This window comes from Sparus aurata, chromosome 10, assembly GCF_900880675.1.
Source record: "Sparus aurata chromosome 10, fSpaAur1.1, whole genome shotgun sequence".
NCBI lineage: Eukaryota > Metazoa > Chordata > Actinopteri > Spariformes > Sparidae > Sparus > Sparus aurata.
The window spans coordinates 4,609,131-4,630,335 of NC_044196.1; the positions used below are offsets into that span (position 1 = coordinate 4,609,131).

Genomic DNA, 21,205 nt, shown 5'->3' on the forward strand with positions numbered 1-21,205 from the left:
GACTCTGGAGCTATATGTGAGAGGGCACCCAGCTGCCTAAGAAGAAACAAGACACACTGGAGGTCATTTCTGCAAGCAGAGATATTGGTCAGGCTGATTTTTATGTCAAAATCCAAGATTTAAATGCTGAGGAGCCAATGGATGATGAAATCTGCACAAAGGTCCAGAAAACCATACTTTGAAAAGAACAATACAGGGAAACAAGCAACCAGTCAAATGCAAGATTTGTTTTTCAGGGATCTGTGAAGGGCATGACAACAGCTGCACAACCAGAGTTGTGTACACCAGGGTTTGAGGCTAGACACCTTATTAATTATACGAAAGATTTAAACTCTTAAGTATCAGACAAGTATCAAACAACAACAAATTTTGTTAATAAAGCTTTTAATTTTAACCATGACACAATTCAAATGTTAAAGTTACATGTAACTGCATAATATTTCAATTACTTAATATGTAAGGTTACTAAATATGTATCATGTGTCTTGATCTGTGCCACAAAAGTGAACAGATGGACAAAGATTTCAAGACATTAACCCAATTATTCATATTCATTCAATTTCACATTTTTCTGAGCTACTTTCTTGGGGCTTTTAGGTAAAGATGACAGCTTAGGTTATTGCAGTAAGTCAGAAAAGCCTGAACTAGTAAAGGAAGGCTTAAATGAACAAATGCATAAAAACATGATACAATAATGCTTAATTTACTAAATGGTTCTATATATCTGTATTAGCGCTGATTTATGCATTGTTCAAAGTTGGCGATGAATGTGCAGCCACGCTCCCGCCAGTCTGCCCCAGGGCAGCTGTGGCTACTATCGTAGTTCACCACCACCAGTATGACTGTGTGTGAATGAATATAACCTGGAACGCTGTGAGGCGCTTTGAGTACCTAGAAAAGCGCCATACAAATCCAATCCATTATTATTATTATTATTATTAAATTGATCAAGGGGCTCTATTTTAATATTACTAGGAATTGTGTCTACAAGTTATAATTACTAGTTTTTTTTTTCTTTAATTCATGGACTTAAAAGCTTTTCATGAAAAACAGGGTGTAACATGATCACACATAAAGACAGTCTTGATGTAAATTAGGTTTTCAGACAAAATGTACCATTACTCCTGTAATGTAGTCTTTCTTTTAAAAAACACAAAAACATGTTATTATTCATGGCAACCAGTGAGTATAGATCTGTCATTTAACAGATACATTCATAGTTGAAGAATTTGAGCGAAATATTTTCAGAGTGATTATATAATGAAAACATTTTTTGAAGGACGGATAAAACAAGGCATAAATAATGGGGTTACATGCTGAATTGAAAAAACCCAACCAATATAATACTTCAAAGAGCAGACCAGGGGTGTGGAAGCCAGTGAGGGGATCAATTATTGAATTCATAAAAAAGGGCATCCAACAAAAGATGAATACACCAAGCACAATACTGAGGGTCCTTGCAGCCTTGCACTCAGCCCTGATCAACCCTCCTCTTCCTCTGTCATTTAAACAAGTTCTCTTATCTCCAATCTTTCTTACATGCTGTTTAGCCACAATAAATATTTTAGCGTAAAGGCAAACCATTACAGTGCAGGGAAAGAAAAAGCAGAAAGCACTGTCCAATATTCCCCAAAGGGGGCTAAGATAAATGTTGCAAATACCAAGGCAGTCTATTGATGCCATTAAATCCTCTAACCCTGCAACAGTGGTTTTTGAGAAAAATAGTCCAAAAGAGTAGACAGCAGCCAGTGCCCAGCTGACACATGCCATAATCATTGCCACTGACATTGTGATTTTTCTAGAATAATGCAGAGGATTGCATATTGCTTGATGTCTGTCGACAGCAATGCAAATAAGGTGCAAGATAGAAAGAGTGGTGAAAAACACATCAAAACTGGTGTGTATTTGACAGTAGGTATCACCATAGAACCAGCAGCCATAAATTGTTGTGATGGTGCAAATGGGAATCACAATAACACCCACTAGCAGATCGACCACAGCAAGAGATAGAATGAGTACATTGGTAGGACTATGCAACTGTTTGAAATGACATATTGACACAATGACAACAGAGTTCCCTAAAATGGTAGCCAGCATGCATGAAAGAAACACCAAATAGAGGGCAAAATTAGTCCAAAAACCGAACTGCTCCATAACACATGAGGCATTACTGCCTGGAACACAGTACAGCAACTGCTCTTGAGAAAAGTAATCAGTCATCCTGAACCCAAAGACATATGCCAAAACCTCAGATACAACCCAACAGAACCCAACAGAGAGAGGACCTCGGCAGAAACATACTGAAACCTTTCTCCTGTGATCAAAGTCACAGCATAGAAGCAACCTAAATAATCCTTGGTACAGTTTGCCATCCAATCAAAGGCTTCCTATTACCATACATGTAAAGTAGGCCAAAGCAACGTTATTATGTCATCATATTTGCAGTTTCACAGGGAAAATAATTTAGTTTTGTGTAATGTAGTATACATCAAAAGATGTTATACTTATATTAATCAACACATATTAATTGATCTTGATACATACTACACACTGAGTTTAAAATTGTTAAAAGTTTCTGAATTTATATGAGCAGTGTTGGTCGCTGTTGATGTGGTGTGTTAAAATGTTAACCTTTACACTGAAAAAGGTGTAACATGCAGTTGTTCATTCAAACTAATAAATGTCATTTAAATTCAAATTATTGATTTGATTGTGAAACTCATTCTTTTTGCATTTAGAGACATCAAGTTTGATTTATTCTGAACTAAATATACGTCCAAAGGACCCAAAACAATGTTTTTGATTTCTCTCAATTTGTTTTTTTTTTTTCTTCATGACCTGCAGGTAATATTTTTAGTTTGAGTCTAATGTGAATTGCCGTATTATGAAGTATTAATGTCAAGTCCTGTAGCTCTCTTTCAGCATGCTAACCAAGACGCATCATTTGACATCACGGATATTGTTTACTTAAGTGGGTTTAGTGTTTTAGTGTTCTAGTTCAGAGTTACTCACACACTGACCAGACAATATCTGCCCTCTTTTAGATTAGGCAGTTGGCCTTCATTTGTTTTAGTGTTAAATATGTTGCATATGGTTCATATGTTAAAGATGAATAAATACAATTAAAGTGATCTGTTTGCCAAGTGTCTTGTAACGCCCCTTGTGGACTGTGGCGCAAAGACTCTTGGGTATTCTGTTGGAGTTGGTGCAATTATGGTTTCTGAATGTGTTTGTGAATAAGATGATGTGTAAGACAGTTGCGGGTTAATTCACATCCTTGTTCTGTGGTTAAATTGTGTCGAGTTAACAAAGATGATAAAATGTTGGTACCGTGAGTGAAGGAGTGTTTGCCGGGAGAGACTTCCCGTATGGTCACAGTTAATGTGAAATTACATAATAGGTGAATCTCTGGCTGGAGATTCCCAATGTTAACTCTGTCTACTCCTTGTGGCTGAGCTGCAATAGTCTTTTTTTTATAGAGTTTATGAAATGGTAAATACAAGTTACTTTTGAAGTAAGGTCAAATATAATGTGAAAAATAGTCTGGTTATATGTAAACGAATCAAGTGGTGTCAATGCAAACATTAATTCATGTTAATTTAGTTAAAAGTGAATACATTAGGTTGGTTCAATTTCAATTTATTACTTTAGTTCAATAACTAAAATGTTAAGAAAATCATTTGGATCAAGGCAAAGAATTAAGGTTGGGTCAAGTGCAGTATTATTGTTTACATCAACATAAAATAATCAGGTCAGAAGAAGTAACTCAATTTAGATTCTGTGAAGTCAAATATTTTAGATGTGATATCTGGACATCATTTTTTTTATTTGAGCAAGGTTATACTTTTTTCAGTGTAGCTAACTCAAAGGGGCCCTATTTAAAATTTTGCTGTGATTTATAGATATTGATTACTTTTCATTGGCCATGTGTGAGCAGATTGGAGGATGACGTGAAGAAGGCCTCGTCTTCTTCCTAGTCTCTTTTGATTGCCTATACAAGCCTATGGACAATCTGTTTAAGTTGTTTTTATGATGCTAGACTGTGGATTTCCTTAGGAAGGACTCAGGGTGGATTTTCTTGCAGGTTATCGTCTACCTTGTCTGAATGTCTCTCTACACTCCACTAACAGAGAGCCACGGTAGCTAATGGTAATTTAAAAATGAAGTTCTCTGACATAAACAAATTATTATCTTCCACCACCCAAAACAGAATTTCCAGAGCCTCCTCAATGGTAGTCATGTTTATTATTTATTAATAACAATACACTGTCCACTCTGTTTATAATTACACTGTTAATATTTGTACCTATTGTGTATATACAATTAAATTGCTATGTCTGCTCTAGCTCTCCTTCTTCTTCTCCTTCTTCTTCTTCTTCTTCTTCTTCGCTTTTTACTGTTATTATTGTTTATTGTTACATTGAACTGTCCTTTGGCTGCTGTGACATATACATTTTCCCATTTGCACGACTAATAAAGGAATTTCTGATTCTAATTCTAGACAAGCAGACATACTTAGCTAATTTCTGTGATGTCTTCTGGTTGGTATAGGCATCACAGACGAGGAAAATCATCCACCAGAAACATCTACCCCCTTTGCGTGGATACAGTGCATGTTTCTGTCAGATTTTAGAACAGCCTACTTTGCTATCAATTAATAGAAATGCAAGCACTGCAAAGCACAATGATATATTATAATTCAGAAAACTATCCTGCTTAATTTGGTATATGTCTAGTTTACTAAACAGTGTTTAAAGTTAACTAACTGTTTACATTTTAGAAACATGTGCTCTATTAAATTATTATGGGCTGATTAACAATAACAGGATATTGAGATATGATATATTTTATGAAATTATATGTTTTCATCGTCATGATTCCTTGGGTCTCATTACAGAAACATCTCCTAACTACTTTTTCTATCTCAAGTGTCAACAGCGATTCATAAAGTCATAACTGTGTCCTATCCTGTGTTAGACCTTGTGTTGTATCTTTTAGATTTCCTAACTAGAACTGTCAGCTTCAGTTGGCACTCATGTTGTCACGCCTGTATCTGTGTTAAGTGTGTACATGCTAATGCTTGTATCCATGACAATGTCTTTCTCACCCCATGTATGACTAGCTTGCTGTATTGACAAGTAAAGTCCCAATGATTTGGAGACATTAATTGTGTCAGTGGTGAGGAAATATAACCCCTATACATGGTCCAGGAAATGTTTGCTGATAGGTCAACAGTATTTTCTTCTCCAACAGACTAAGTTTGTTTCTACTGCAATAATAATTTGAGTAGCATGTCAATCATAATATTTCAGTGTTCATGTTGTCCCATCTTTGTCACTGTCATGTAGACCTGACAGCTAGTGGCAGGTAATGTGACAGTCGAATAGGGTCAACTCCATCCTAGCTTTAAATGGACTCCAACATAGGAAATTCTTAGGTTAGAATGTTTCTGTAATACCAAAAATCCTAAATGTCATACGAAACCGAAAATGTCATACGAAATTGTTTCAAGATATTTCTGTAATGAGGCCCCCAGGTATCTTGGGTAACCAAGACACCTGGGGGCCAGTAAAAAACTGTCGTCCTTTAATTTATGAAGAAAAAGATTTCTGCCAAGTGTTGTGTTTTTGTATTAACACAATTTTATAAAAACAAATCATCCACTTCATATGTGACTATTATTTGTTGGTAATAAGAAAATTGGCAATAAGTCTTTGATATATGATCAATTCAGTTGAGCTGAAAGATCTCTGCTGTTCTGTGGGGAAAATGTGATTTAATGACATGTTCTTAAAAAAGGTTTGCTGCAGCCTTCTCTATTCAAATATTTTCAAACAATTTTAGTCCATGTTTTTCCTCATATTCATTTAGCTGAGTTTGGTTCTCTCTGCAGACGAAGTTGACAAGACAAAATTGTCAAGAAACAAGATAGTATGTAGAAGCCTTATTTTTGGATGTGTCAGAACATATAACAGAATAATAATCAGTATTTAAAAACAGCCCAACATACCACTTAACAGCTACACACATACCTTTTTTGCGTGAAGCTCAATTTGATCAAAAAAACATTAATATAAAACAGTTATACATCTTCCCATTAAGTGTTTTCAGGAACTGCTACTGCTACTGTAAAGGTTTTCTTAATCATTGCAAAACCAAGGTTTTTGAATTAGAAAAACATATAATTATTGGCGTCAGCAGCAAAACAGACCTTTCTGTCACTGGTGCAAACGCATTACCAAGACTTTGTTTCAAAAAGAAAATCTTACATAAAAATGTTAAACAATGCATTTGTGGATGTAGATGTGTCAATTAAGAGATACATTCATATTTGAGGAATTTGAGCTAAATATTTTCAGAGTGATAATACAATGAAAACATTTTTTGAAGGAGGGATAAAACAAAGCATAAATAATTGGATTTAAGGTTGAATTGAAGTAACCCAACCAAACATTTGCTTCGAAGATTCCAGCAGGTGTGCTGAAGCCAGTGTAGGTATCAATTATTGAATTTATAAAAAAGGGCATCCAACAAACGATGTATGCACCAAGCACAATACCTAGAATCTTTGCAGCCTTGCACTCAGACTGCTTTATTAACCCTCCTCTTCCTCTGTCATTTGAACAGTTGCTCATATCTCCAATCTTTCTTACGTGCTCTTTGGCCACAACGAATATTTGAGTGTAAAGACAAACCATTACAGTGCAGGGAAAGAAAAAACAGATCACACTGTCCAAGATTCCCCAAAGGGGGTTAAAAAGAAGGTAACAGCTGCCGAGGCAGTTTATTGATGCCATATAATCCTCTAACCCTGCTATATTGGCTTTTGAATAAAGCAGTCCATAAGAGAAGACAGCAGCCAGTGCCCAGCTGATGCATACCATCATCACAGCCACTGACATTGTGATTCTTCTAGAATAATGCAGAGGATTACATATTGCTTGTTGTCTGTCAACAGCAATGCAAACTAGGTGAAAGATAGAAAGAGTGGTGAGAAACACATCCAAACTGGAGTGCAGCAGACAGAAGTCCTCACCATAGAACCAGCAGCCAGTAACAGTCCGGATGGCACTGAAGGGCATCACTATCACACCAACTAGTAGGTCAACCAGAGCAAGAGATAAAATGAGCACATTGGTAGGACTATGCAACTGTTTGAAATGACATATTGACATAATGACAACAGAGTTTCCTAAAATGGTAACCAGCATGCCTAAAGCAAAAAGCAAATACAGGGCAAAGTTAATCCCCACACCTAACTGTGCCTTTATACACGAAGCATTGCTGCTTGGAAAACAGTACTGCAGCTGCTCTTGACAAAAGTCACCTGTCATCATTAACCCCAAAATATATGCCAAAACATCCAAGATAACCAGACAACAGAACCCAACATGAAGAGGATCTCAGAGGAAACATTGCTGAAGTATCTGTCTTGTTATCACAGTGACAGCATAGAAGCCACCTAAAAATAATCTGACCCACTGTGCCAACCAATCAGAACCCTCGTATTAACATAAATGTAAAGCAGTCTCTGACACATTTGAATAATATTCAGATTGTGCACAATAACGACCAACATCAAGATTTTACGTGGAAAGTCATTTTGTTTTGAGCTAGTAGTATTTTTATGTCATTAATCACTTACATAAACATACAGATGTTAGATGCTGTATAGCTGAAGCAAACTCAACACCTATGGTGTGTTCATATATGCACTGTAAGCAAAATGCATATATTGAATGTGGTGATCAATATCAACATTTTCAACCAGTTTTACAATCATTTTCTAACCAACCTTTTCTTTTCTGTAAGAGGAATACCCAGGTGTCTGAGTCTTCCACTTTTCATCAATTTATTCTGTGACAAGTATTGTCTCTGAAATATCAGATTTAAAAATGATACCCGAAGTGAATAATCGAAATGCCTTTCTGAACCAACTATAATAAAGTGCATAGATTATAGGGTTCACAGTAGAGTTAAAGTAGCCCACCCATACCAGTGTGTCAAACAATGCTGGTGGTGTTGAGTAATCAACAAAGGGATCAATAGTGTTACACACAAAAAAGGAGTCCAAAAGGAAAGAAACGCCTCCATTATGATAGCAAGTGTTTTTGTGGCTTTTGTCTGGGTTGTGTTAGATATTCTTGTTGAATTCATACAGCTTGTTTTCTGCACGCTGCCTCAGTGCCACGGGCAAAATCTTCAGGTAAACACCAAGCATTATAATTCCTGGAATGTGAAAGGAAATTACTGATGAGACTGTACTTGACAGGCCACTCTGAAACAAAACACATCTTCCTTCACAGGCGATGTGATTATAGTAGAAGTCCTCAATCCCCCAAATATTTAACTTCGGTGAAATCATTCCAAAGCCTATGAGAGCTGAAATACTCCAGCTGAGCAGAATCATGATCAACACAACATTAACAGATATTTTTCTTCTGTATAGTAGAGGTTGGCAAACAGCATAGTGTCGGTCAAGTGATATAAATGACAAATTTAGTATTGATGCTGTACATAACATAACATCGGAACTCATATAGACTTGACAGAAATCATCACCAAAATACCAGCAAGATTCCAAACATTGAAACACTCCAAACATACTGGGCAGCATGACGAACAATCCTAAAAGAAGGTCAGACACAGCCAGAGAGACTATGAGGTAGTTGGTTGGAGTATGGAGCTGCTTAAAACAGGCAATTGAGACGGCGACCAAAGGGTTTCCACACACTGTGAGGATGACTGTGCCTGCTAGAATCATGTAGAGGGTGATGCGTATGGGCAAAGGATATATGGTCTTTGGACAGGAACTGTTTCTGGACTCATAGCAGAGTACTGGCTCCATCTGTTTAGAGGGCAATAAGAGTGATATATTCAGGAATGGAATCAAATACTCTGATGCTACATTTTTTTTAATTTTGTAAATGGAGGGTTCAGAAGGGGCCGGTGCAGTGGGATATGGGCGGCAGTCGTGGGTGGGGGCCCCAGCGACCCAATCCCCGGATGGTGACTCTAGCCATGGGGACATGGAATGTCACCTCGCTGGGGGGGAAAGAGCCTGAGCTAGTGCTGGAGGTTGAGCGGTACCGGCTAGAAATAGTCGGGCTCACCTCCACGCACAGTCTGAGCTCTGGAACCTAACTCCTTGAGAGAGGCTGGACTCTCTTCTATTCTGGAGTTGCCCGCGGTTTGAGGCGGCGAGCTGGTGTGGGCTTGCTTATAGCTCCCCAGCTCAGCCGCCATGTGTTGGGAGTTTTCCCCGGTGAACGAGAGGGTCGCTTCCCTGCGCCTCCGGGTCAGGGATAGGACTCTCACTCGGGTCTGGAAAGAGTTCGGGGAGGCCATGGAGGAGGACTACCGGTCGGCCTCGAAGAAATTCTGGCAAACCATCCGGCGCCTCAGGAGGGGGAAGCAGTCCTCCACAAACACTATTTACAGTGGAGGTGGGGAGCTGTTGACCTCAACTGGGGACATCGTCGGGCGGTGGAAGGAATACTTAGAGGATCTCCTCAATCCCACCGACACGCCTTCCATAGAGGAAGCAGAGGCTGGGGACTCAGAGGTTGACCCATTCATCACCCAAGCCGAAGTCACTGACGTAGTCCGGAAGCTCCTCAGTGGCAAAGCACCGGGGGTGGATGAGATCCGCCCTGAGTACCTCAAGTCTCTGGATGTTGTGGGGCTGTCTTGGCTGACACGTCTCTACAGCATCGCATGGCAGTCGGGGACAGTGCCTCTGGACTGGCAGACCGGGGTGGTGGTCCCCCTATTCAAAAAGGGGGACCGGAGGGTGTGTTCCAACTATCGGGGGATCACACTCCTCAGCCTCCCTGGGAAAGTCTATTCCAGGGTACTGGAGAGGAGAATTCGGCCGATAGTTGAACCTCGGATCCAGGAGGAACAATGCGGTTTTCGTCCTGGCCGTGGAACACTGTACCAGCTCTGTACCCTCCACAGGGTGCTCGAGGGTTTATGGGAGTTTGCCCAACCAGTCCACATGTGTTTTGTGGACTTGGAGAAAGCATTCGATAGTGTCCCTCGTGGCATTCTGTGGGAGGTGCTCCAGGAGTACGGGGTCGGAGGCCCTCTGTTAAGGGCTGTACGGTCCTTGTACGACCGGAGCAGGAGCTTGGTTCGCATTGCCAGCAGTAAGTCAGACCTGTTCCCGGTGCATGTTGGACTCCGGCAGGGCTGCCCTTTGTCACCGGTTCTGTTCATTATTTTTATGGACAGAATTTCTAGGCGCAGCCACGGGCCGGAAGGGATCTGGTTCGGGAGCCACTGGATTTCATCTCTGCTTTTCTCGGATGATGTGGTCTTGTTGGCTCCTTCAAGCCAGGACCTCCAGCATGTCCTGGGGCGGTTTGCAGCCGAGTGTGAAGCGGCTGGGATGAGAATCAGCACCTCCAAATCCAAGGCCATGGTTCTCGACCGGAAAAAGGTGGCTTGTTCCTTCCGGGTTTGGTGAGAGTTCCTGCCTCAAGTGGAGGAGTGTCTTGGGGTCTTGTTCACGAGTGAGGAAAAGATGGAGCGTGAGATTGACAGGCGGATCGGTGTATCGGTCTGTCGTGGTGAAGAGAGAGCTGAGCCGAAAGGCAAAGTTCTCGATTTACCAGTCAATCTACATTTCTTCCCTCACCTATAGCCATGAACTTTGGGTCATGACCGAAAGAATAAGATCCCGGATACAAGTGGCCGAAATGAGTTTCCTCCGCAGGGTGGCAGGGCGCTCCCTTAGAGATAGGGTGAAAAGCTCTGTCACCCGGGAGGAGCTCGGAGTAGAGCTGCTGCTCCTCCACATCGAGAGGAGCCAGCTGAGGTGGCTCGGGCATCTGTTTCGGATGCCCTCGGGACGCCTCCCCTGAGGAAGATCCAGGACACGCTGGTGTGACTATGTCACTCAGCTGGCCTGGGAACGCCTTGGGATCCTCCCGGAAGAGCTGGAGGCAGAGTCCGGGGAGAGGGAAGTCTGGGTGTCCCTGCTCAGGCAGCTGTCCCCGCGACCCGGCCCCGGATAAGCGGATGATAATGGATGGATGGATGGATGTTTATATATGTACATATTTCTATTTCTATTTCTTTCTATTATATTGTTATTATTTATTGTTATTATTGTTACATTGAACTGTCCTTTGGCTGCTGTGACACATACATTTTCCCATTTGCGGAACTAATAAAGGAATTTCTGATTCTAATTCTGGACAAGCAGACATACTTAGCTAATGTCCGTGATATGTTCTGGTTGGTATAGGCATCACAGACTAAGTAAAATCATCCACCAGAAACATCTACCCCCTGTGCTTGGATACAGTGCATGTTTCTGACAGATTTTAGAACGGCCTACTTTGCTATCAATTGACAGAAATGCAAGCACTGCAAAGCACAATAATATATTATAATTCAGCAAACTGTCCTGCTAAATTTGGTTTATGTCTAGTTTACTAAACAGTGTTTAAAGTTAACTAACTGTTTACATTTTGGAAACATGTGCTCTATTAAATTATTATGAGCTGATTATTAATAACAGGATATTCTCATCTGATCTTGTATTTTATGAAATTGTATGTTTTCATCATCATGACTCCCGGGGCCTCATTACAGAAACTTCTCCAAACTACTTTTTCTATCTGAAGTGTCAAAAGCGATTCATGAAGTCATGATTGTGTCCTATCCTGTTTTAGACCTTGTGTTGTATCTTTTAGATTTTCTATCTAGAACTGTCAGCTTCAGTTGGCACTCATCTTGTCATGCCTGTATCTGTGTTAAGTGTGTACATGCTAATGCTTGTATCCATGACAATGTCTTTCTCACTCCATGTATGACTACCTTGCTGTATTGACAAGTAAAGTCCCAATGATTTGGAGACATTAATTGTGTCAGTGGTGAGGAAATATAACCCCTATACATGGTCCAGGAAATGCATGCTGGTAGGTTAACAGTATTTTGTTCTCCAACAGACTTTAGTTTGTTTGTACTGCATTAATAATTTGAGTAGCATGTCAATCATAATAGTTCAGTGTTCATGTTGTCCTGTCTTTGTTGTCATTGTCATATAGACCTGACAGTTAATGGTAGGTATTGTGACTGTAGGACAGGGTCAACTCCATCCTAACTTGAAATGGACTCTAACATAGGCCATTCTTAAGTTAGAATGTTTCTGTAATACTAAAAATCCTAAATGTGATACGAAACTGAGATAAGATCATACTTCAATCATTTCAGGATGTTCCTGTAATATTTTTCTTTTTTATAATTTTATTTCATAAAAACAGTTATCCACTTCATATGTGACTATTATTTGTTGGTATTAAGAAAATTGGTAATAACAAGTCTTTGATATATGAACAATTTAAGGCTGTGTTGAAAATGTGATTTAATGACATGTTCTTAAAAAAGGTTTGCAACAGTCTCCTCTATTCAAATATTTTCCAACCATTTTAGTCCATGTTTTCCCTCACATTCATTCAGTTGAGTTTGGTTCTGTCTGTAGACAAAGTTGACAAGACAAAACTGTGAAGAAACAAGATGGTATGTATGTAGAAGCCTTATTTTCGGCTGTGTCAGAACACATAACAGAATAATAAACCGTATTTAAAAACAGCCCAACATACCACTTAACAGCTATATGCATACATATTTTTGCGTAAAGCTTAATTTGATCAAGAAACATTATTTTAATACAGTCTACATCTTATCATTAAATGTTTTTCTAAACACACTGCTACTGTAATAAAGGTTTTTGAATTAGAAAAACATATAATTATTGGCGTCAGCAACAAAACAGACATTTCTGTCACTGGTGCAAACACATTACCAAGACTTTGTTTTAAAAAGAAAATCTTATTTGAAAATGTTAACGATGCATTTGTGACTGTAGATGTGTCAATTAAACAGATACATTCATATTTGAGGAATTTAAGTCAAATATTTTCAGAGTGATAATACAATGAAAACATTTTTTGAAGGAGGGATAAAACAAAGCATAAATAATTGGATTTAAGGTTGAATTGAAGTAAGCCAACCATACAATTGCTTCCAAGATTGCAGCAGGTGTGCTGAAGCCAGTGTAGGTATCAGTTATTGAATTTATGAAAAAGGGCATCCAACAAACGATGTATGCACCAAGCACAATACCTAGAATTTTTGCAGCCTTGCACTCAGACTGCCTTATCAATCCTCCTCTTCCATTTGAACAGTTGCTCCTATCTCCAATCTTTCTTACATGCACTTTGGCCACAAAGAATATTTGAGTGTAAAGACAAACCATTATAGTGCAGGGAAAGAAAAAACAGACCACACTGTCCAAGATTCCCCAAAGGGGGTTAAAGAAAAGGTAACAACTGCCGAGGCAGTTTATTGATGCCATATATTCCTCTAACCCTGCTATATTGGCTTTTGAATAAAGCAGTCCATAAGAGAAGACAGCAGCCAGTGCCCAGCTGATACATACCATCATCATTGCCACTGACATTGTGATTTTTCTAGAATAATGCAGAGGATTACATATTGCTTGTTGTCTGTCAACAGCAATGCAAACTAGGTGAAAGATAGAAATAGTGGTGAGAAACACATCCAAACTGGAGTGCAGCAGACAGAAGTCCTCACCATAGAACCAGCAGCCAGTAACAGTCCGGATGGCGCTGAAGGGCATCACTATCACACCCACTAGTAGATCAACCAGAGCAAGAGATAAAATGAGCACATTGGTAGGACTATGCAACTGTTTGAAATGACATATAGACACAATGACAACAGAGTTTCCTAAAATGGTAACCAGCATGCCTAAAGCAAAAAGCAAATACAGGGCAAAGTTAATCCCCACACCTAACTGTGCCTTAATACACGAAGCATTGCTGCTTGGAAAACAGTACTGCAGCTGCTTATGAGAAAAGTCACCTTTCATCATTAACCCCAAAATATATGCCAACAGAACCCAACATGAAGAAGACCTCGGAGGAAACATTGCTGAAATATCTGTCTTGTAATCACAGTGACAGCATGGAAGCCACCTAAAAATAATCTGACCCACTGTGCCAACCAATCAGAACCCTCCTATTAACATAAATTTAAAGCAGTCTCTGAAACATTTGAATAATATTTGGATTGTGCACAATGATGACCAACATTAAGATTTGTATGTGGAAAGTCATTTTGTTTAGAGCAAGTAGTATATTTATGTCATAAATCACCATGACAATGCAAAGAAAGCATTTAGTATTGTTGTTGTTGTTCTATGTTGTTGTTGTTTGTTTGCACTGTTTGTGTCTTGGGAAACATTATTTCATTGCACTGCGTACTGTGTATATGGCTGGAATGACAATAAACCCCTCTTGAATCTTGAATCTTGAATAAAGGAATTTCTGATTCTAATTCTAGACAAGCAGACATGCTTCCCTAATATCTTCTGGTTGGTACAGGCCTTGCAAACTAAGTAAAATCATCTACCAGAGCATACATCTACCCCCTGTGCTTGGATACAGTGCATGTTTCTGTCAGATGTTTTTGAACAGACTATTTTCCTGTCAATAAATAGAAATGCAAGCACTGCAAAGCACAATGATATATTATAATTCAGCAAACTGCCCTGCTTAATTTGTCTAGTTTACTAAACGGTGTTTAAATTAAACTGAATCTCATCTGTTTAAATTTTGTGAACATATGTTCTATTAAATTATTATGGGCTGATTAACAATAACAGGATATTGAGTAATGATCTTAGTATTTTATAAAATTATATATTTTCATTGCATGATTCCTTCAGTCTCATTACAGAAACTTCTCCTAACTACTTTTTCTATCTGAAGTGTCAGCAGCGATTCATAAAGTCATGACTGTGTCCTATCCTGTTTTAGACCTTGTGTTGTATATTTTAGATTTTTCTAACTAGAACTGTCAGCTTCAGTTGGCACTCATCTTGTCATGCCTGTGTCTGTGTTAAGTGTGTACATGCTAATGCTTGTATCTATTACAATAGCTTTCTCATCTCATGTATGACTAGCTTGCTGTATTGACAAGTAAAGTCCCAATGATTTGGAGACATTAATTGTGTCCATGGTGAGGAAATATACCTCCTTATACATGGTCCAGGAAATGTATGCTGATAGGTCAGCAGTATTTTCTTCTCCAACAGACTAAGTTTGTTTCTACTGCATTAATAATTTGAGTAGCATGTCAATCATAATATTTCAGTGTTCATGATGTCCCATCTTTGTCATTGTCATGTAGACCTGACAGCTAGTGGCAGGTAATGTGACAGTAGGATAGGGTCAACTCCATCCGAACTTAAAATGGACTCAAACATAGGCCATTCTTAAGTTAGAATGTTTCTGTTATACCAAAAATCCTAAATGTGATATGAAACTGAGCTAAGATCATACTTCAATTGTTTCAGGATGTTTCTGTAATGAGGCCCCCAGGTATCTTGGCCAACCTATCAGTCAAAGACTGCTGTGCTTTATTTTATGAAGAAGATGATTTCTGCCATGTTTAAGTGTTGTGTTTTTCTATCAACACAATTTTATAAAAGCAATTACCCACTTCATATTTGACAATTATTTGTTGGTATTAAGAAAATTGGTAATAACAAGTCTTCGATATATGAACAATTTAAGGCTGTGAACAAAATTATGAGTTGAGCTGAGAGATCTCTGCTGCTCTCTGGGACAATGTGATTTAATGACATGTTCTTAAAAAAGGTTTGCTATAGTCTCCTCTATTCAAATATTTTCAAACGGTTTTAGTCCATGTTTTTCCTCACATTCATTCAGTTGAGTTTGGTTCTGTCTGTAGACAAAGTTGACAAGATGAAATTGTGAAGAAACAAGATAGTATGTATGTAGAAGCCTTATTTTTGGATGTGTCAGAACACATAACAGAATAATAAACAGTATTTAAAAACAGCCCAACATACCACTGAACAGCTATAGACATACATTTTTAGCTTACAGCTTAATTTGATCAAGAAACATTATTTTAATACAGTTATACATCTTGTCATTAAATGTTTTTCTAAACACACTACTACTGTAATAAAGGTTTTTGAATTAGAAAAACATGTAATTATTGGCATCAGCAGCAAAACAGATCTTTCTGTCACTGGTGCAAACGCATTACCAAGACTTTGTTTTAAAAAGAAAATCTTATTTGAAAATATTAAACGATGCATTTGTGAATGTAAATGTGTCAATTAAACAGATACATTCATATTTGAGGAATTTGAGCTAAATATTTTCAGAGTGATAATACAATGAAACGATTTTTTGAAGGAGGGATAAAACAAAGCATAAATAATTGGATTTAAGGTTGAATTGAAGTAACCCAACCAAAAATTTGCTTCCAAGATTGCAGCAGGTGTGCTGAAGCCAGTGTAGGTATCAATTATTGAATTTATAAAATAGGGCATCCAACAAACGATGTATGCACCAAGCACAATACCTAGAATCTTTGCAGCCTTGCACTCAGACTGCCTTATCAATCCTCCTCTTCCTCTGTCATGTGAACAGTTGCTCATATCTCCAATCTTTCTTACATGCACTTTGGCCACAAAGAATATTTGAGTGTAAAGACAAACCATTACAGTGCAGGGAAAGAAAAAGCAGATCATACTGTCCAAGATTCCCCAAAGGGGGTTTAAAAGAAGGAAACAACTGCCGAGGCAGTTTATTGATGCCATATAATCCTCTAACCCTGCTATATTGGCTTTTGAATAAAACAGTCCATAAGAGAAGACAGCAGCCAGTGCCCAGCTGATACATACCATCATCACAGCCACTGACATTGTGATTTTTCTAGAATAATGCAGAGGATTGCATATTGCTTGATGTCTGTCGACAGCAATGCAAACTAGGTGAAAGATAGAAATAGTGGTGAGAAACACATCCAAACTGGAGTGCAGCAGACAGAAGTCCTCACCATAGAACCAGCAGCCAGTAACAGTCCGGATGGCGCTGACGGGCATCACAATCACACCCACTAGTAGATCAACCACAGCAAGAGATAAAATGAGCACATTGGTAGGACTATGCAAGTGTTTGAAATGACATATAGACACAATGACAACAGAGTTTCCTAAAATGGTAACCAGCATGCCTAAAGCAAAAAGCAAATACAGGGCAAAGTTAATCCACACACCTAACTGTGCCTTAATACACGAAGCATTGCTGCTTGGAAAACAGTACTGCAGCTGCTCATGAGAAAAGTCACCTGTCATCATTAACCCCAAAATATATGCCAACAGAACCCAACATGAAGAGGATCTCGGAGGAAACATTGCTGAAATATCTGTCTTGTAATCACAGTGACATCAGAGAAGTCACCTAAAAATAATCTGACCCACTGTGCCAACCAATCAGAACCCTCCCATTAACATAAATGTAAAGCAGTCTCTGACACATTTGAATAATATCCAGATTGTGCACATTAACGACCAACATCAAGAGTTTATGTGGAGAGTCATTTTGTTTTGAGAAAGTAGTATATATATGTCATATTTCACTTAAATTAACATACAGATTTTAGATGCTGTATAGCTGAAGCAAACTCAACATCTATGGTGCGTTCATATATGCACTGTAAGCAAAATGCATATATGTGGTGTGACTATGGTTACATTATCAATATGTTCATCCTTAACCTCAACCAACCAACCATTTTCTAACCAACCTTTTCATTTCTGTAAGAGGAATACCCAGGTGTCTGAGTCATCTACGTTTCGTCAATTCATTCTGTGACAAGTATTGTCTCTGAAATATCAGATTCTGAAATATTAGATTTTTAAAATGATACCCGAAGTGAATAATCGAAATGCTTTTCTGAACCAACTATAATAAAATGCATGATTATTATTATTCCCTTTAAAAGGTGTCCAGAGGCAATTATTTGTGTTATCACACTTTTCCAATTGTGATTGTAGACAGTATACCATTGTCTATTGTCTATTTCTTGGAAGACCAGTTGCCATCTCTACAAAATCTTTTTCCAAGTGAGAATTTCCCAACTGATTAAGGAGCATCCTCAATGGGCCACTGGCACCTTTCATGACATGACTTGAGGGCAGAGGGCACTGATATGCTTCTTTTAGTTGTATACTATATTGTTTATCTCTCTTTGAGCCTGCTCAAGCTTTTCATGACATATGGTTTGGCCAGAGTCCAAGTGTGTAGGGCCCTGAGCTTTCCTGTGACCAATTTAAGTCAGCATGACTTCCCTTTGTTGTGTACTTTAGGGAATTGCTTCATATGAGGGGGTCTGTATCTCTTCTCAACCCTTTTCACATCAACACAATTGATAAGTGTACTCAAAGGTGGTACTGTGTCAGTTATAAGTATGAGCCTGAAGAAAGAAAGGTTGCAGGTTCACAAACGAAAGTTGCATTGCACTGCTTTATTTTGTTGTTGAAGCCTACAATTGTTTCGTTTTTTGTTTTTTTTATTGTTGTTAGGCAAACACCAAATGAATACTCAGCAGTTAATAATACACTAGTATTGGATCAGTACCTACACAGTTCAGGTATCAGAATTAAGAAGGTAAAAAATGGTATTGGAAACTTATCGATCAATATCAACATTTTCAACCAGTTTTACAACCATTTTCTAGCCAACCTTTTCATTTCTGTACGAGGAATACCCAGGTGTCTGAGTCATCTACTTTTCATCAATTTATTCTGTGACAAGTATTGACTCTGAGATATTAGATTTAAAAATGATACCTGAAGTGAACAATCGAAATGCCTTTCTGAACCAACTATAATAAAATGCATAGATTATAGGGTTCACAGTAGAGTTAAAGTAGCCCACCCATACCAGCGTGTGGAACAATGCTGGTGGTGTTGAGTAACTGACAAAGGGATCAATAGTGTTACACACAAAAAAGGAGTCCAAAAGGAAAGAAACGCCCCCATTATGATAGCAAGTGTTTTAGTGGCTTTTGTCTGGGTTGTGTTAGATATTCTTGTTGAATTCATACAGCTTGTTTTCTGTAAGCTGCCTCAGTGCCACGGGCAAAATCTTCAGGTAAACACCAAGCATTATAATTCCTGGAATGTGAAAGGAAATTACTGCTGAGACTGTACGTGACAGGCCACTCTGAAACAAAACACATCTTCCTTCACAGGCGATGTGATTATAGTAGAAGTCCTCAATCTCCCAAATATTTAACTTCAGAGAAATAATTCCAAAGCCTATGAGAGCTGAAATACTCCAGCTGAGCAGAATCATGATCAACACAACATTAACAGATATGTTTCTTCTGTATAGTAGAGGTTGGCAAACAGCATAGTGTCGGTCAAGTGATATAAATGACAAATTTAGTATTGATGCTGTACATAACATAACATTGGAACTCATATAGACTTGACAGAAATCATCACCAAAATACCAGCAAGATTCCACACATTGAATCATACTGGGCAGCATGACGAACAATCCTAAAAGAAGGTCAGACACAGCCAGAGACACTATGAGGTAATTGGTTGGAGTATGGAGCTGCTTAAAATAGGCAATTGAGACGGCGACCAAAGGGTTTCCACACACTGTGAGGATGACTGTGCCTCCAAGAATCATGTAGAGGGTGATGCGTATGGGCAAAGGATATATGGTCTTTGGACAGGAACTGTTTCTGGACTCATAGCAGAGTACTGGCTCCATCTGTTTAGAGGGCAATAAGAATGATATATTCAGGAATGGAATCAAGTATGCTGATGCTACATTTTTTTTATTTTGTAAATGGAGGGTTCAGAAGGGGCCGGTGCAGTGGGATACACTGTATGAAAAGTGAGATTTTCGACGTGGAATTTCAGGTTTGCGGCAATTTGCAGGCAACACTGAAAACTGACGTAAATTGTCGGAAATTGACGTGGGCCTTGCTTGGCAGTTGCCCCCCCATGACCCCCCTCCCCCTGATTCTAGGGGAGGCTTTAACATGTAAATGAAAATGCTGTGAGCTATACAAATGCAAATCAGGGTAGCAGGGGGAGTTTTACCCCAGGTGACCTTTTTCTAAGAGGTGTTAACTTCATTTTAAGAAAATCTCTGGTATAAATAGATGAGGCTCAGTATAGCCTAATTATAAACCCTTATATTTGAGCTTGAATGGATTTATTTAATGAAAGTATGCTAGATTAATTACTGTGTATGTCATTAGCAATGGCCAATGTTATGTAAAAAAGATTATTTGTTCTTTTCTCTCTCTCTCTCCTGGGAACAAGTTAAAGATAAAACGCCAGTTGTTAAGAAGTTAAAATTTGCATGAAATATTTTGAGATAACCAAGATATTAAAATGTAAAAAAAAAAAGTATTTCTATAATTTCATGGGTTCTGAATGTTTTAAAAGCAGTTGAAAAGTAATTCTTATTGCGTGTGAGCGTTCATGACCTTTAAGAGTTTTTACACTTCCGGGTTGACCGGAGCACGAGTGACGAGGAAGAAGGAGCGGAGAGTTAATGGCGTCGAGCAGCTGACAGTGGACTGTGTGTCGTCAGTGTCGTGTTTTATCACTAACAGACTGTGAACTGTTGTCAGGCGACGTGCTGTGAGTGTGTGAGCTGGACTCTCCATCGTAGTTGAAGTGTTTGTGTTTTAATGGACACGAAGCAAGTTCGGCTAAGCTAGCTAGCCGAAGCTAAGATAGCTAGCAGGAGCTAGGCTAGCGACCCGGCCATTGTCGAGAGGAGGCCTGCGCTGACAGGAGGAGCTTTGCCAGGTCGCCACGAAGAATGTCGCCGACGGATGGAGCTTCGCTGCCGCAGAGGGACACGGAGGTTTATCGCTGCGAGCATTTTGTTTTCACAGACTAACCTCGCCTCATAAGAAGGCCGCGACCTCCTGTTAGCTCGGAGCTACGTTACGTCTGCAAGTCCAGATTTACACGATGCCGATAATGACGCCATTGTGTGTAAGTAACTGTTACTGTTTTCTCCCTCGTTTCATTTTTCTGTGACTTACGTTTCTTTATTCATACCACTCTCTTTAATTGTTTTCCAGCTGCCTGTAAGACATTACGAGACAGTACGCAGGACAACAAACAAGCCGATCTTGCATCGCAGGCGGACGCTGTCAGGAGTTCAGCTCGGAGCCGATCAAGGACAAAGAGGGTAAGATTTATTAGATTAGATCTGTTTTTGGTCAATGTGACTATTATTCTATTAAATAATAGATGTGTTGTATCCATACGCAGTGCATCGCGCAGTACTGATACGTCTTTATT

General features: G+C 39.0%; 5 protein-coding genes and 1 pseudogene across 5 annotated transcripts; all 6 read right to left on the reverse strand.

The window, feature by feature from the left end:
- Positions 1 to 1,197: 1,197 nt before the first annotated feature.
- LOC115590405 (trace amine-associated receptor 13c-like) lies at positions 1,198 to 2,220 on the reverse strand. Its single transcript, XM_030431760.1, has one exon. It carries the CDS (start codon positions 2,218 to 2,220, stop codon positions 1,198 to 1,200), a length of 1,023 nt encoding a protein of 340 aa, XP_030287620.1.
- A 4,088-nt stretch (positions 2,221 to 6,308) lies between these two features.
- On the reverse strand, positions 6,309 to 7,334 carry LOC115590406 (trace amine-associated receptor 13c-like). Its single transcript, XM_030431761.1, has one exon. The coding sequence runs from the start codon at positions 7,332 to 7,334 to the stop codon at positions 6,309 to 6,311; it is 1,026 nt and encodes a 341-aa protein (XP_030287621.1).
- Positions 7,335 to 7,852: 518 nt separating this feature from the next.
- LOC115590407 (trace amine-associated receptor 1-like) lies at positions 7,853 to 8,848 on the reverse strand (annotated as a pseudogene).
- Positions 8,849 to 12,889: 4,041 nt separating this feature from the next.
- LOC115590408 (trace amine-associated receptor 13c-like) lies at positions 12,890 to 13,906 on the reverse strand. Its single transcript, XM_030431762.1, has one exon. It carries the CDS (start codon positions 13,904 to 13,906, stop codon positions 12,890 to 12,892), a length of 1,017 nt encoding a protein of 338 aa, XP_030287622.1.
- A 2,283-nt stretch (positions 13,907 to 16,189) lies between these two features.
- Positions 16,190 to 17,212, reverse strand: LOC115590409 (trace amine-associated receptor 13c-like). The gene has a single exon (XM_030431764.1). It carries the CDS (start codon positions 17,210 to 17,212, stop codon positions 16,190 to 16,192), a length of 1,023 nt encoding a protein of 340 aa, XP_030287624.1.
- A 1,447-nt stretch (positions 17,213 to 18,659) lies between these two features.
- Positions 18,660 to 19,646, reverse strand: LOC115590410 (trace amine-associated receptor 1-like). Its single transcript, XM_030431765.1, is given in 4 exon segments — positions 18,660 to 18,871; positions 18,874 to 18,970; positions 18,972 to 19,285; positions 19,358 to 19,646. Coding segments are annotated over 4 exon segments (912 nt in total).
- Positions 19,647 to 21,205: the final 1,559 nt, after the last annotated feature.

Excerpts from the sequence above, each read along its gene's own strand:
- LOC115590405 (XM_030431760.1), bottom strand. The coding sequence starts at position 2,220 with ATGACTGATTACTTTTCTCAAGAGCAGTTGCTGTACTGTGTTCCAGGC.
- LOC115590406 (XM_030431761.1), bottom strand. The coding sequence starts at position 7,334 with ATGACAGGTGACTTTTGTCAAGAGCAGCTGCAGTACTGTTTTCCAAGC.
- LOC115590408 (XM_030431762.1), bottom strand. The coding sequence starts at position 13,906 with ATGAAAGGTGACTTTTCTCATAAGCAGCTGCAGTACTGTTTTCCAAGC.
- LOC115590409 (XM_030431764.1), bottom strand. The coding sequence starts at position 17,212 with ATGACAGGTGACTTTTCTCATGAGCAGCTGCAGTACTGTTTTCCAAGC.